The sequence below is a fragment of the Copadichromis virginalis genome, linkage group LG3, assembly GCF_057382275.1.
Source record: "Copadichromis virginalis isolate Kocher_CV1m ecotype Utaka linkage group LG3, C_Virginalis_male_GT1.1, whole genome shotgun sequence".
Taxonomy (NCBI): Eukaryota; Metazoa; Chordata; class Actinopteri; order Cichliformes; family Cichlidae; genus Copadichromis; species Copadichromis virginalis.
This window is the reverse complement of record NC_140620.1, coordinates 9,865,149-9,880,631: the sequence shown is the minus strand read 5'-3', so window position 1 is coordinate 9,880,631 and position 15,483 is coordinate 9,865,149. Positions and strand designations below refer to the sequence as shown.

General features: G+C 44.6%; 1 protein-coding gene and 1 long non-coding RNA gene across 2 annotated transcripts; both read right to left on the bottom strand.

The window, feature by feature from the left end:
- Positions 1 to 1,542: 1,542 nt before the first annotated feature.
- Positions 1,543 to 4,714, bottom strand: LOC146712662 (uncharacterized). The gene is made up of 5 exons (XM_085452213.1): positions 4,597 to 4,714; positions 3,490 to 3,531; positions 2,919 to 3,185; positions 2,599 to 2,838; positions 1,543 to 2,509 (listed from the first exon to the last, which is right to left on the bottom strand). Exons 1-5 carry the CDS (start codon positions 4,625 to 4,627, stop codon positions 2,259 to 2,261), a joined length of 831 nt encoding a protein of 276 aa, XP_085308339.1. The 5' UTR covers positions 4,628 to 4,714; the 3' UTR covers positions 1,543 to 2,258.
- A 1,518-nt stretch (positions 4,715 to 6,232) lies between these two features.
- LOC146712661 (uncharacterized) lies at positions 6,233 to 6,796 on the bottom strand. The gene is made up of 2 exons (XR_014919068.1): positions 6,679 to 6,796; positions 6,233 to 6,508 (listed from the first exon to the last, which is right to left on the bottom strand). It is a non-coding gene; the product is annotated as an uncharacterized LOC146712661 (long non-coding RNA).
- Positions 6,797 to 15,483: the final 8,687 nt, after the last annotated feature.

Genomic DNA, 15,483 nt, shown 5'->3' with positions numbered 1-15,483 from the left:
GAGGCAATTCAGTTCAGGGGGATGTGTAGGCTGGGATATCATCCACGTAGGCTTCTAGTTGAACAGCGTTGACCAGCCTCATCAGGAATGTTGCTCGTTCACGTCTGCTAAATTTTTAAATCCAAAACTTCAATTATATTGTACGAAATGGTCAGGTGTGACAAAAGCATGTATGCATGATTACAGTTTTTACTGCCACGAGGACTGGACCGGATTCTGGACCGGAGTTTTTCCCATTTTGTGGATAAGCTGTCGGTCCACCGTTTACCTCAGCTGTCAATGCTGGAGCTGAGAAATGTCCACTTTTATTTACTCTCAAACAGGGTGTAAAACTTTGTGCAAGTTAATAAAGCTCACTGCTGACCGAGGACAGCCATGCTGAGGTGAGCTGTCGACGATATGCTAAACTGTTGGTTAGCGTTGGTATTAGCCTCTGTTAGACTGTGCCAGCTGCAAACAGCAGCTAACAGAGGCTTTTCCACTTTCCTTGAAGTGGATCCTTCATCATTTGTTTGTATTCATGTGTTTTTGGCAGTTCCAGTAAATTGTAAACTCAGTCAAGAAAATCTAGATAAATGACAGATTTGTGTATGAAATGTTTTTAAGTATAGTTTTTAAAGTACTTCATCTGCAAACAGACTGCTTTTCAATGAGGCCTAATACTTTTCTTATGTTGAAAGCTGATAGAGGACAGGGTTTGATGAATATCTGTGAGAGATTAGAGATTCAGAACAGAAACACTAAGGCTGCTAGTGTTTGTCTTTATACCATTTTTCTTGTATCCACTGATATTAGCTAATAAATGTACGGTCTGTACATTTCTTCTGTGTGTGATGATGATTTATTTGTATAAAGAAAAAACTAGCTGTCACAACACAAATCAGTCAAATGTCTGATGTTCTACATATGTATATGTGTTACAGTGCTGCATTTCTGTCCTGACCTTTGACCCTATGCTCAGACTAAAGGTCCACACAGGCTGGTGTGTAAAAACAGCTAACAATGCATTTCTGTGTAAAGCATCATTTGTAGTAAACATTTAATGCCTGTTTCAGTTTTACACAACCTGATGGAAAAGAGAAGGAGAGCAAAGGTCAGTGAAGGGAACGACTGTAGTGCAAATACAGGTGATGTCAGTGAGGATGTGACCCTGCTGCCCTCCTAAACAGAGGAGACATTGTTACCCCAATACTGTCAGGCCAACATCAGCAATAAAACAGGGAAGATGTGGGGTTAATGCGCACTAATGTGAAAGAAGATTGTGTCACAGGGTTTTAGAGAAGCATTACATGTTAACTACAGTAGCTCCATAATGAATGAGTAACACGGGAAAAGCTGTCCTGTAAAATTCAAACAAATCAAACAGCTGGAGCTGTTTAGTAAAGGAGCCGCCGACTAATATCATGTAAAATGTTTAAGAATTCAAGAAAATTACCGTATTTCCTGGACTACAAAGAGCACCTGAATATTAGCCGCACAAGCTAAAATCAGGGGAAAATCCTGTTTTGTACATACATTACCGCACGTGACTAAAAGCCGCAGGTGTTTCAATGTTGACTTATCATATGTAAGAGAATATGCACAAAGGGAATTGTCAGGAAAGAGATGGCTGTTTGGAGACACACCCCTTTTATTAATATTTTGAAAAACAAGTTATGGGTACATATTTGCATAACTTTTTAGGTATATGTACAAGTAGCAGTAATTACAAGTACAAAACATGTACTGTGCTTCATAAACGGGTAACAAATGTAGTACATAACAATAACCTACAGCACACCAGAAAAATAGCTTCGGACTACTGTTATGTATGAACCAAGAATTATTGTGTGCTATGCAAGCCATCGCCAGTAGGGGGCACCACGCCCAGTTATGTGTGTGTGTTACTTCTGTGTTATCCCAATAAAGAAGAAGTCAACTTGTAAACAAACTATTGTGTGTGCAGTCTGACTCGGCATAAGCTCTAATAGTGTATTGACACTACAGTGGAAATATAACAACTACCTTTTAGGCTCAAGTGCAGTGACACGGCTTTAACAAGAAGAAAAGTCAGTCATTCACCATCTTTCTCTTCTTCCTGCGCTCTAAAACCACCAAAGTCCTCTTCTCCAGTGTCGGATACGAACAGGCTCATGATGGCTTCCTCATCCACTCTCAGCTTCTTTCCTTCGTTGTCACTTTCAAAACCAAAGAAATCCTCGTTGTCAGTGTCAGAGTCGAACACCCTCTGAAGGGCCGTGGCGGTGTCCTCCTCTCCATCATGCAGCAGTCCAGCCCTTCGAAATCCGTTGGTGATCATGGATGTTTTCACACTTTTCCACGCTGTCAGATTCCACCGGTGGAGTTGAGCATAACTTGCTTCTCGCAAGTTTATCGCCGCTCATCATCCACGCCTCCTGCTGAACGCGAGGAGGAGGAGGAGGAGGAGGATGGGAGATATGAGTGGTGATGGTGGTTGTTGTTGTTGTTGCTCTTTCTGTTGTTGCAACAGAGATTGGTGTCACAGAACCTGCAGGAGAGATGAGGAAGCTGGTTAAGTCAGTTTATCATCAGCTTAGCAGATTGGCTTTAAACAGGAAGTGATGTCAGTGTTCTGACCTCTGACCCTCAGAAAGCTCTGAGGAGATGATCCAAACTCATCAGTAGAACACCAGTAGAGACCTTCATCAGACTGCTGCACGTTAATGGTGATTATGTGCTCTGATTTAGGTCCAACAGGACGTCCATTAAAGTAGAAATAAGCTGCAGCTGTGCCACCAATTTTGTTTTTACAGCGTAGAGTGACATCACTTCCTGTCCTCACAGGAAGTGCAGGGATCTCCAGGATCACTTCTTTATCTGAGGAAAAGACCCACAGAGTGATGTAGAGGTGGTATAACAGTCTGCTGTTAGTCTGATGAAATGAATGACTTCATTACCTGATACAGTGATGTTGACTTCTTCACTCTTCTCTCCAGCTTCACCTTCACACCAGTAAACTCCACTGACTGGGCTGAACTCATCAAACAAACAGGATGGACCATTGAACCTCCCGAAGCCCCGCCCCCCTGCTCCACATGACTCAGTCCCACTTCCTGTGTCCCTCTTCACCGTCCATCCATCAGAGCCCAGCTGACCTTCACATGTCAGAGACACTGAGGCTGCTGTGAAGAACTGCTGAAGGTTTGGACTGACGCTCAGAGAGACTGGAGGACAGACGGACAGTTTCTATCAGTGTTTACACTCAGTGTTTGTCCTGGACCATGGTGCACTTCATCTACTCACCTGCACAAACAGTCAGTGCAGACAGCAGCAGCACACACACACCTGCAACAGGTCAGAGGTCATTTAGAGACACTCTGATGTTATAGTCACATAGTTTTTTCTTTCAGGAAACTTTCTAATTTCCTGAAGTCTCTGCATCATCGAGCTTTTCAAGTTGAGGATGAAAGGAGCTTCATCGTTTCTTTTATTTTAACACACACTCGACCCTTCACTTCATCTACTCACCTGCACAAACAGTCAGTGCAGACAGCAGCAGCACACACACACCTGCAACAGGTCAGAGGTCACTGAAGGTCAGAGGGCAGGAACCTGTTTCAATCTGGTCTTGTTCCAAAAACATCACATTAAAGGGGGGAGACCTTTAATTCGCTTTGAAGGTTCTGTTTAGGTTTTCAAAGTACATTTAGACTTATAAACATCACACAAAGCGCCAGCTCAGTTTTAACACATGCTGACGAAACTATGTTGGTACACTTGGTCTGAATGAGGTGGGCGTCATGTGTTTTGACAATCTAACACCCTGCACCTAAACATTTCCCAAACTAAGCAGATTTTGGGGAATTGTTGATTATTGGCAGCAGAAGAGAAACTGCTCCCCACTCAGGCTTCATGAAGACTCAGCAGTTTGGGGTGGATGGGCAATGGGGAATAAAAGAGTAAGGGGTACAGCAGGCAAGAAAAGCATTCTCAGGATTAAACAGTCAGAACTTATAAACCAAAGCCATGGGATAAGGGTTAGTTGTTTATTCAGCATCAGCTGCTGAATAAAAACCTGGAGAAGCTGCTTCATTGATCTTTATTCACAGGTTTGAGTCCCAGTTTGCTTCTGTTTGAAGCTCATCATGAGAAAAATAACAAAATACACAAAAGTAAGGTAAATGACAAAAAACAGTCTCCAGTCCTTTCATTAGAGTCCACATGAAGGAAAGTTTGCTCTCTATAGTGGAAGTGAAGACTACATAACAGACCAGAGGAGCATGTGGTACCTGCAGCTAGCAGCTGTGGTTTCCTGAATGAAAGTTGATCTTCGATAAAAAAAAGAGGTTGCCTGACTTCTCTACAAGTCAACATGTTAAAGACAACAAACTGGATATGAAGGTCCAACTCTCTGAGTCCAGAACACACGATGGATCTGAACTTTAAAACAACAAAAACACTAAAGAAGAAGAGTGAACTCTTCTTCTCGCATAAACGTAACTTCAGACTTTGGACAGACCTGAAGAGATTTCATTTTAGAGTCAGTCAGTGAGAGCATCCAGCACACACTCTGTTACTGTGTTATAAGATAAATGAACGCTATGAGTGAGTGAAGGATTTCAGCGTTTGACTCACCGAGGAGCAGAGACACAGATGAAGTCTTCATGTTGTCGGGACGACGACTGGCAGCAGAGTGACACCTTCAGCTTCACCACTTCCCTGTCAAGATCATCACGCTGCTGCTTCTGGACAGCGAGGACGAGGAAGAGCTGGTGATGCGCAGTTAGCTGATTTGGATCAAAGTTAGCTCCTTATTTGGTACAGAGGAGGGAAGTAGAGGGCGGAGGTGGCTGTGAGCTGGGGTTTAAGAAGCTGCTGTACATCCAATCATCCAATCAACACTTAGGAACTCTTTCAAACCAGCAATCAGCAGCATCCACCTGCCTCAACAGTCAACACACACATATCCATACTCACATCTCAGAGAAAGCAGAGAAAGATGCACACCATCCCGTGGGAGGAGCCAAACATCTAAAAATATTTGACAATATGATCATGTATCATGAAATTTACCCCCACCCCAAAATCAAACATTTCTCCCCTAAAAGAAATGGACTTGGGGTTCAGAGTGTGTTTGGGGAGTGTGGGTTCATCTTGTCTCCACACTGGGTGAGTGCTGATTATTTGTATATGTGTGTATGAGGCTGGTGTATGTTTGTGTCTGTGTGTGCATGTTTGTCTATGTCTATGTGTCAAGTCAGGTCTCACATACTGGCTCACTCCCGGCGGCTGCTTGGCAGGGCCTGGCATCCGTGACTCCGTCAGGCTACTTTGGGGGGTGGAGGGCCCTCAAACCTCGGGCCTCGGTCTGCTCTGGTGCAGCTGGCTGCCGGCCCTCTCTGACTTCCGCACTGTGGCTGCTGGGTGACATCCCATATAGGCATCTCTTCAGCTCTTTCAAGGTGGGTGGAGCATCTGCCCATCGGGTGGTCCTGGGGGGGGGGCTGAATCTATGACTCCCCACACCCACTATCAGATTGTTACACGGAAAAACCTTTTGAATATAAGTGCACACAGGTGTGCGTCAAGATGAACCGAATCAACCTTTTGGGACTGCAGGGAGGGCACTGGCTGCCTCGAGAGCGAAATGCCGTGACCTGTTATTGGAGATACAACATCAGGAAATCTGTCTACCTGTGATTTTACCATATTAATGGCTACTTTTAAAGCGTTCCTTGAGCTTGTTGAGACCCACATTACAAATGATGTTACATCCTCAGATCAGAGCCCCAAATAAAGCTTATTGTTATTCATGTTTTTATTATTGGCTCCAATGGAGAGGTTGTTGTTCAGTTCCACCTGGAAACACAGATCCCGTTTGAGTTGCCTCAGGAAGCTCATCTAGTGCAAAACTGCCAAATCAAACATGCTGAGCTACCGGCTCCACCTGTTTATTATTTATTAATAACAAATTATAGAATGTGTTACTGTTTATCTGCAAGACCTTCATTAGGAACCTGGAATTTTAAATCATTATGCTATTATTATCATTTCAAAATGCCAATCACTGGCTGTCACTACAGGTCTGTGCTGGACTTTCAGTAACAGCCACTTCCATGCAACAACTGCCTGAAGCATAGTACACTAAAAACTCATTCTTTACAAATCCCTTTGCAGCCCTGGCAAAAGCCTGCTTTTAGTAAATGGTAGAAGGACTGGTTCTTATGTAGCACTTATATAGCGCTACTCTGACGCCACAGCCAGGGTTCAGTTTATCAGCAAGAGATTTTTATTTAAACAAAGGAATAAACTGAAGGCTTATTTTTGGCCAAGACAAACATCAAAGTTGAAGGCAGCTGGACATTTGGATGCAGAATGTACACTTTTTAAGCAATGGCAAGAAAAACAGATGAGCAGGGCCTTTATACTGAAAAACAGGACAAGCTCTAAATCTTAGCAGGGAGCTGACGGGACTGGCAGAGAGAAAATCCTCTTCTTCCCATCCTCCTTTAAATTTGATCTGGGAAACTCCATCAATAACTCAGCCCTGATGCACAAGAGAACGAGAATGAGTAGATGGTTAAAAGAGAATCCAGGAGATGGAAAGACAAGAAGAATAGAGGAGCAAAGAAATTATCACAAGGACCCACAGTGGACAAAGGGTCATAATCATATTTTGTGAAGCAATAACTTGTTGGATAACAGCTGAATGTGTACCTGCAGTGTCCTCGGACTGGAGAAAACAACATGTGAGTGTGTATCTGTAATTTTATTGGCTGATTGTCTGAAGTTCATATCCTGATAGGTGACTTGACTCAGACTTGATGACAGCGTCCTTTCTGCAGGAATGAGAAAGACGAGGATTTAAACACGAGACAAATAATAAAAGATTCTAAACCGAAGATGTCTGCCAGCATGGAGCACAAACTGGGAGTCATCAGGACGCTACAACACAGAGCGAACACCATCCCCACAGACACAGCGGCCAGGAGGAACATCACATCAAGAAGGCCCTGAGTAAATGTGGTTATCCCAGCTAGTGATGTGTGGGTCGCGAAGGAAACTCTCAGAGCCGACTCTTTGACGTGAACGACACGAGCCGGCTCCTTATCGCGAGCCGTGGGTTTTTTTTCTCTCTCTCACTCTCTCTCACTTTTTTCCGCTTCACTGAGCAGAGGGGGGAGGGGCGGTAGTGACACTCAGTAGCACAGGAACGGAGCGGGACGGAGAGAGAGAGAGCAGGGCCAACAAGGTCACATTAGAAAGGTATAGTAATCATCCACAACTATTTTCAGTTGCAGATGATAAAGGATTCAGAAAGTTTATTCATGCAGGTCCATATGACAGAGAATGTGCATGTTCTTTTTGTTTTCATATTATAATTTATATTTAATTGTGTTGTGGTTTGCAGTGTTTTGTGTTGTTTCACTTTAAATTTGTTTAAAAGGAAAAAGCTGAAAACTTAAATAGTTAAAAGTTGAAATGTGATTAGTTGGTTTTTGTATTATATGATTTATTTATTACATTTTATGTGGGGTGAATAAATAAAAGTATATTTACGGTGGCCCCTACAGACAAAGCACGTACGAAACACAACAGAAGTGCTCCAGGATGCTGGGCGCAGTGTTGAGCTTTTGTTACCTAGAGGCTACACAATCCAGCAAGTACCAACAACCGGATTTGGTGTGTGGTAGTAACAGGTAAATGAACATATTTTTTAATATATATGAGTGCTTGTGTATAAATACACAAACAATACACACATGCTTTCATGCTTTCAATTGTGTAATTTAAGTGATCTGCTCTGCTTTGAAGTTCAGTTAAAGCTAGAAATGTGTTTTGGAGTTTGCACGTGCTTTGTGTCGTGGTCCTCGTGCCTCGCTGGCTCACTCTGTGTTTGGCAACATGTTTTGTTTGTTTTGTTTCCTTTGCGCTCTCTCTCCTCTGCTGGGGCGGTGCTCATTACGGGTTCCCGCCCCTGGCCCACGCACCTGTGCTCACCGTCACACCTGCAGCCGATCCCAGCTGATTTGGAGCACTATTTATGACGGCGGACCTGAACCTGTATCTGTGAGTTTGAGACTATCCCTAACCTGGACGTCTCTCTCTGTGTGTATATAGAGCTGCCCTGGACCCGAGCGAGTGTGTGTGTGTGTTTGGAACCCACTGAGAGCATGTATGGGATTAATCCCTGCTTCCCCCGGACCCTGGAGCCCCGGACCGTTTTTAATTAAAGCAACAAAACAACCTGAAGAGCCGCTTGGGAGCCGGAAGAGCCGGTTCTCTAAAAAGAGCCGGAAATCCCATCACTAATTCCAGCTGGACTTTCAGTTGCAAACGGGACAGACATGACTGTGGGATAGGACAGGGGGAAAGAATGAAAGAAAGAGAGGGAGAGAAAGAAAGAAAACCAAAGGGGAGAAGAGACGGTGAGAAGGGGGGGAAGAGAGAAAAAAAAACAAACAAACAAAAAAAACAAAACTCCTGGATCACCTGTATGGAGAAAAAAAAACAGAGGAGACAGCAAACAACAAAGAGCAACATAATAAGAAAAAAAAAAAGCACCATCACAATAAACTAGCTAGTCATAGATATCAGTATTTACTAAATAATAAACGATATTGTGCAACACGCAAGATAGACAGCGCACAGTGTGCTTTGAGGCAGCAGCCAAGAAAGCTGTAGTCCGCGTCTGTGAATACCCATGTGTGTACACCTGTGTGCATACCTGTGTGGATCAGCATGCTTGCATTCCAAAGGTTTCTCCATGTAATGATCTGCTAGGGAGTGTGGGGAGCCACAGCCCTGTCCTTTATGGTATCAAGCAGGTATGGAGGAGATCAAAACTCCAGACATCCAGAGGCCCCCAGAACACAAGAGACCATGGAAGACCCACAGAGGGGCAGCCGCGCCACTGTTCCAGTAAGAGCTAAGGAGAGTCCCAGATGAGGGCTCATTCAGCAGCCGCGGAGCAGAAGCCAGGGGGAGTTGCAGTGACGCGCCCGTGAGCTCCGCCGGCAGCCAGCTGTGCCTGAGTGACCGAGCCCCAGGCCGAGAGGCCGGGGGCACCCCACCTCCGAAATGGCCCGAGCGAGCCCCAATAAGCGGCCGCCAAGGAGTGAGCCGGTGTGTACCCGGACGCCCACCCCCAGATACAAAGAACCACCAACGCACCGACACCTGAGGGAGTCCGCCACCGGCAGGGGAAGTGGTGCAGTGCAGGGATCTCCAAAATCACTTCTTTATCTGAGGAAAAGACCCACAGAGTGATGTAGAGGTGGTATAACAGTCTGCTGTTAGTCTGATGAAATGAAAGACTTCATTACCTGATACAGTGATGTTGACTTCTTCACTCTTCTCTCCAGCTTCACCTTCACACCAGTAAACTCCACTGATTGGCTCGCTTTGCTTATCAAGCAAACAGGATGAACCAGTTAACCTCCCGAAGCCCCGCCCACCTGCTCCACATGACTCAGTCCCACTTCCTGTGTCCCTCTTCACCGTCCATCCATCAGAGCCCAGCTGACCGTCACATGTCAGAGACACTGAGGCTGCTGTGAAGAACTGCTGAAGGTTTGGACTGACGCTCAGAGAGACTGGAGGACAGACGGACAGTTTCTATCAGTGTTTACACTCAGTGTTTGTCCTGGACCATGGTGCACTTCATCTACTCACCTGCACAAACAGTCAGTGCAGACAGCAGCAGCACACGCACACCTGCAACAGGAGGTCAGAGGTCACTGAAGGTCAGAGGTCATTTAAAGAAAGACTGAGGCTGCACAGTTTTTTTTTTGTTGTTTTTTGTTGTTGTTTTTTTTCTCTCAGGAAACTTTTTAATCTCCTGAAGTATCTGCCACAACCTAAGGAGCTTGGAAAGAAAAGCGTCTGGACTTCTTTGAGTTGCTTGAAGACGTTTCACCTCTCATCTGAGAAGCTTCTTCAGTTCTAGGATCAAACGGTGAAGAGACCCACATTTAAGCTCTGTGGGAGTTTCCCCCTGAGAGGGACAATGGACCCCCTGATGATCCTCTACCTAATCACATGAGCCAAGGTGTGGTAATGGGTGTGGGTCACAATCAGCCAGGGTTATACTGCTACTACTTTGTACTTTCTTACTTTGAGTACTTCCTAGTCTGTACTTTTTTTTACTTTTACTTGAGTTAATAAGTTGAATCAGTACTTCATCTTTTACTGGAGTATTTTTGAACAGTAGTATTTGTACTTCTACTTAATTATGGAAGGTCTGTATTTTTGCCAGATCTGTGAGCCACGCAGATTAAACTACACAAACACCACCGTGCACTGTAACAGGAACAGGAAGTTATAAAATACCACCGAGACAGCAACGCAGGTTAGCCTGTCTTTTCCTGTTTTCTATACATTTTTTGATCAGATGGCAATCAACGGTAAACATCACAGTGCACAGCATTGTAAACAATGGAGAAGGAACTGTGCATGGATGAGCTTTCATTCATGTGCAGAGAAGAAAGTGTGGGACTAAGAAGCCACCCTTCAAAAGCACAGTTTTTATTTTCAGATTTGTGGCCTGTTTCACTCCCACACTGCTGCTGTTTAAAGGTCATCATGTCAACGGGAATGGGAACTTTAACAGTCAAAACCGTCTGTGGTTGTTTGAATACACTCAGTCCTCTTAATGGAAAATTGGCTGTGAATAGAGGAAGTGAAGACTAGATAAAAGAGGGGACGCAGTCAGAGGACCCTGTGCTTCATGCAGTCAGAGGCTGTGGTTTCCTGACTGAAGAGATGTTTGATGAAAAGAGGTCAAGTCTCTTTTGTTCTTTTGGTCTTCATGTTACTGACACTTAGCTGGGCAGAAGGTTTAATCGCTGACTTAGTCCAGACTATATGGTGACTTTCCTGCAGGATTCCAGGTTAAACTGCTGAGTCTGAACCTCTGAGAGGTTTGCAGTGATGATGAGATCGATTTAAACCGAAAAACTTTCATCATGCATGTTTGAAACCATTTTCTATCACTCTTCATACATTTCAGTTAAAACTGTGAGCTCCATTATTCAACATTAACATCACTTCTTGGTTCCTGCCCAACTTCACAGCCACCAATCCAATGAAACCTGAAAGACATAAGAAGGAGAATGAACTGTTCCTCTCGCCTTGACGAAACTTTTCAGAATTTTTACATGAACTTTAAAGTCAGTAGCTGCAAGCTTGTAACTGCTGAAAGGTTGTTTTCCTGCCATATTGTTTGTTGGAGCTGTGATAAATAAATCGATGATTTTAGTGTTTGACTCACCGAGGAGCAGAGAGACCGGTGCAGTCTTCATGTTGTCTGGATGACGACTGAACGTCAGTCTGAGCAGCAGAGAGACGCCTTCAGCTTCAGCACTTCCCCGTTAACAGTCTTCAGTACGTCACGCTGCTGCTCCATCACAAAGAGGCAGAGCAGCTTCTCCAGCAAACATCAGTGAATGAGATGTTCCGTTGGGTAATTCAGCTCCGAATCTATAATCCTTTTAAAAAACAAATTCCCTTTTCCCACAAAATGTTAATTGAACTCACATGTAGTTATAAGGAAAAACAGACTGTATGTGTCCAAGTCCAAACTATAAATGTATATCATCTCTTTAGCTCCATCTTTGTAGAAGTAGTCGGTTTAAATCTGGTTTTACTATCTTAGAAAACATTATGAGTTGCAGCACTTTATAATAACTAAGAAGCTGTAAAATTAAAGGTGTTGAGGTGGCAGGCAGGATGTAGGACCCAAACGCAGGACCCAGAGACAGAATGATTAACTAAAGTGGCAGCTTTATTGCTGGAGAACATTCAAATAGAAATAGAAGAAAACAAAACTAGAAACTCAAAACTTAAGCCCAAACTAGAAACCCGGGAAACTAGAAAATCAAACCAGGAAAGAGTGAACCAGAACATTACCAGAAGCACATAGAAAACAAAACACAGTACAGTGAGGGTACAACACAACAACTAACAGAGAAACACAGGGCTTAAATACACAAGCAGGACTACGAGAAGATGGGGAATAGGTGGTAACACATCTGGGACAAATCAGGCCTAATGACAGAAGGGAAGCAAAACCAAGCACACTGCACACAGGACAGGGACTATCAAAATAAAACAGGAAACACATGAGGCACAGACTTGATACTGAAGAGAGGGAAAACAGAGCACAGGGACAGGATTGACAAACTGCAACATGAGACACGACTGAACAAGAAAATCAGCATGAAGACAGAACTAAACCTTGAGTAAACATGAGGGCTGCAGGAAGAAAACCCAAGTAGATTAGATTAGATTAGATGAAACTTTATTAATCCCTCGGGTGGGTTCCTCCAGGAAATTCAGTTTCCAGTAGCAAAGCACCGAAAGAAGTTGCATGTTACAGATACATTAAGGGGAATAAGAGTAAGGATATAAGCATAAATACACCACATATACACATATAGATACAGAATATACAATATGGATAAATAGGATTGCTCATTTGAGTGAGTATATTTCACCGTTGCTTTCGTATACATGAAGCGGACATACCTGAGTGGCTGTGATCTAATCCTGTTTACATAAAGTAAGCCTGCTCCCGAGCAGGTTTACGCTTACGGATCTGTTGCTATGACAGCAAGTCCCGGATGAGCTTCGGAGAACCGAACGATCCAAGATCACGTGAAATCGTCAACAATCAAATCCAGCTAACTTACTTAGCGAGGTACGAAGAACGGGCCCCTGGTCTGACTGTTAGCTGAATGTGTGTGTGCAGGTGTGCGTCTCACTCTTTGTGACCAAGCTGGGAGGAGTCTGCAGGTGTACCTGGACTTAAGCCACACCCCCTACCCACCTGGCCTGTTGCCGGGTAACACTCTGCTGTTGTCTGGTGTCCAGAGGAGGCTGTCCAGGTGAGACACACATAGACAGGCTTATAAAAGTTTGGACTCTTTATTTGGACTCATTTCCAACAATGTCAGCCCCAATAAAGTTATGGATCATCTTGCATCAATAGGCTGCTGGTTTTCTTTACTGGTTTCAGGTGTTACCAGCAAAATAGTTGTTTAATCATCTGGAAATGTACCCAGATTTATTTATTTAGACAGAGATCTTGACCCCCCAATGTTCAATACAAAGTCACGCCGATGGTTACGTACCTGTGCGGTTTACCTGTGTGTGTGTTTCAGGACAGGAAGTGTGTACTGCACGTACTTACCTGTCAGCTCCATAACTGTGGTCTCCCTGGGAGACACCAGGTAAGTTTACAGGTAAAGTCTGGTTCACGTGTTTGTCGTGCTGTTGTTTATTTGTTTGTTTGGTTTCTATACGCTCGGCCCAGCCTCCTCCTCCTGCTCCCATCATGCACCTGGGTGAGTGGGCTCTGAGCAGTGAGTCACGTGCTCATCGTCGTCTTTAAACTTTATTTTATCTTTAAAAATTTAAGATCGGGTCATGTTTTTATTCCTGAGGCTTTAACTGTGAAAGGGCACATCCTGTTTACATCCTGGTAACAGCTCCGTCTGCTCACACTTTACTGCTGAACTGGTTTGGGGGCGTGGCGTCAAACTGAGGGTTTTCTTCATATTTACAGTCGGTGTGAAAACGTCAGAAGGTTTGAGTGAAAAGAGAGAAACAGATGTTTGTGAGGATTCACGTTGTGGATATCTGAGGTTATCAGAGTGTCAGGAAGGGAAACCTGAAGAAAGTCAAAGAGCCGCCCAGCACAGAACAAGCCTGTCAGAGCAAAGACTTCAAAGACTCTACAGGCTGCACAGGGACGCACTGTGAGCTCACAGAGCTCCACGTCTGCAGACACCTTCAGCCACACTGCTGAGGACGAAGACCTGCAGACTGAAACGTCCTGTGGTCAGAGGAGGTGAAACGAGAAGAAGATGCAGCTACAACCCAAAGAACAGCGTCCACACAGTGAAGCACGGTGGGGACGCTGTGGGGGGGCCACCACAGAGAGAAACAGGCGTCCTGCAGGACGTTTCCACAGGGCCGAGCCGTGACTCTGCAGAGACATAACCTCTGTGTCTGTCTCAGGTGTGTGACGGGGACGCTGACGACTTCCTCCTCCACTTCCTGTTGTGTCTGTGCAGCAGTGATGTCATGATTCGGCCGCTCAGCCTCACCTGCAGGAAACACACCAACCAGAGACCAGAAGATAACCCCACCCTCACCACCCTGACCAACCCTGACTGCAACCTTCAGAGTCGTGTGTGTGTGTGTGTGTTTCAGAGGTGAGGAGGTTCACTCGAGGAGACAGAGTTCCTGACCAGACTGGCTCCTCCCCTTCAGCTCACCTGTCTGCACCTCCACCCTGACTGAGCTCCACCTGCTTCGTTCTGACTTCATCTGTTCTACGTGTTCGTACAAATAAAACTTTATTGTTCCTCCTCCTGTCACATGGTATCTCACCTTCACTGACCCTAACGCTGGTGATCAGGGTCAGAGGTCACACGAAGCTCTCTGGGTTTAACCTCACACGAAAGGGGCGTCGCTGTCATCATCACAAAGGGGCCAGGTCATGTGACCCTTCTACAGGAAGTGATCCCTGTGAGTGGCGCCCACATCAGAGACGTTCTCAGATGGTGATTCATCAAACCTGCACCAGTAAAATCTGACAGTAGAAGGATGATGAGTGAAACTGGTTAATCTGGTGTTTGTGGCACAGAAGGTTTGACCTCCACTGTTTGACACGGGTCAGACTCCAGCTGGGCCTGCCGCTCTCAGCCTCACTCTGAGGAAGCCTACAGTCTGTCACAGTGGAAACTACACCGGGGGACCCCATCCTTGGGGTGGACCCATTTTTGTTTTAGCGTGTTTTGGGGTTTAAAAGCCACAGAGACGCGGTGCTTAGGAAAAATGCATTTCAGCTGTGCTGATGCTCCTGACACGTATAAGACTGGGGAAACCTGCATTCAGCTGGACCTGAAAAACACTATGTCCAGATAAACACAATCAACTTTTGGAGAAAAATAAAAGATTCTTCATCAGACTAACAACTAAAAACATCACACTTACCTTAACAGTATGGGCTACATCAAATATATTCAAGACCGACAACAACACTTCTCACTGCTGCTAATTTTAACAAAACTAAACAAAAAGTAGAAAAAGGCAATTCACCAAGTCTTGAAAAGTAAAACTGAAAAATAGAAACACAGAATAAAATAAAACATCCATCCATCCTTAATTAAATGGCCTAATTCTCCAATAAATTAGCAATAATAAAGTAAGAAAAAATAAGACATTCAATTTATGGACGCTCAAATTAACAGAGCGACATTAAACGCACCTCATTGCCTGCCGTAGCGTTCTTCGCAGCTGCACTTCACCTCAAAGGTCGGTTAATACATCGGATTGAACTTAACCAAAGTCCAATTAAAGGAAAATAACGGGAGGGTTAGGAGTCACAGGAAAGACGGGCTCCTCAGCAGCGCAGCATCCGATTTTCAAAACCTGCTCACCTGAAATCTCAGCCAGCAGGCCACAGCCAGGCTCCACCATCAGCCAGCAAGCCCAGCCACGCTCCTCCATCAG

Bases quoted from the DNA above. Each gene is read 5' to 3' on its own strand.
- LOC146712662 (XM_085452213.1), bottom strand. From the start codon at position 4,627: ATGAAGACTTCATCTGTGTCTCTGCTCCTCG. The intron at 3,186-3,489 runs GTGAGTAGATGA...TCTGTCCTCCAG, and splicing joins TGCACTGACTGTTTGTGCAG to TCTCTCTGAGCGTCAGTCCA. The intron at 2,839-2,918 runs GTAATGAAGTCA...TCTTTTCCTCAG, and splicing joins AGTCAACATCACTGTATCAG to ATAAAGAAGTGATCCTGGAG.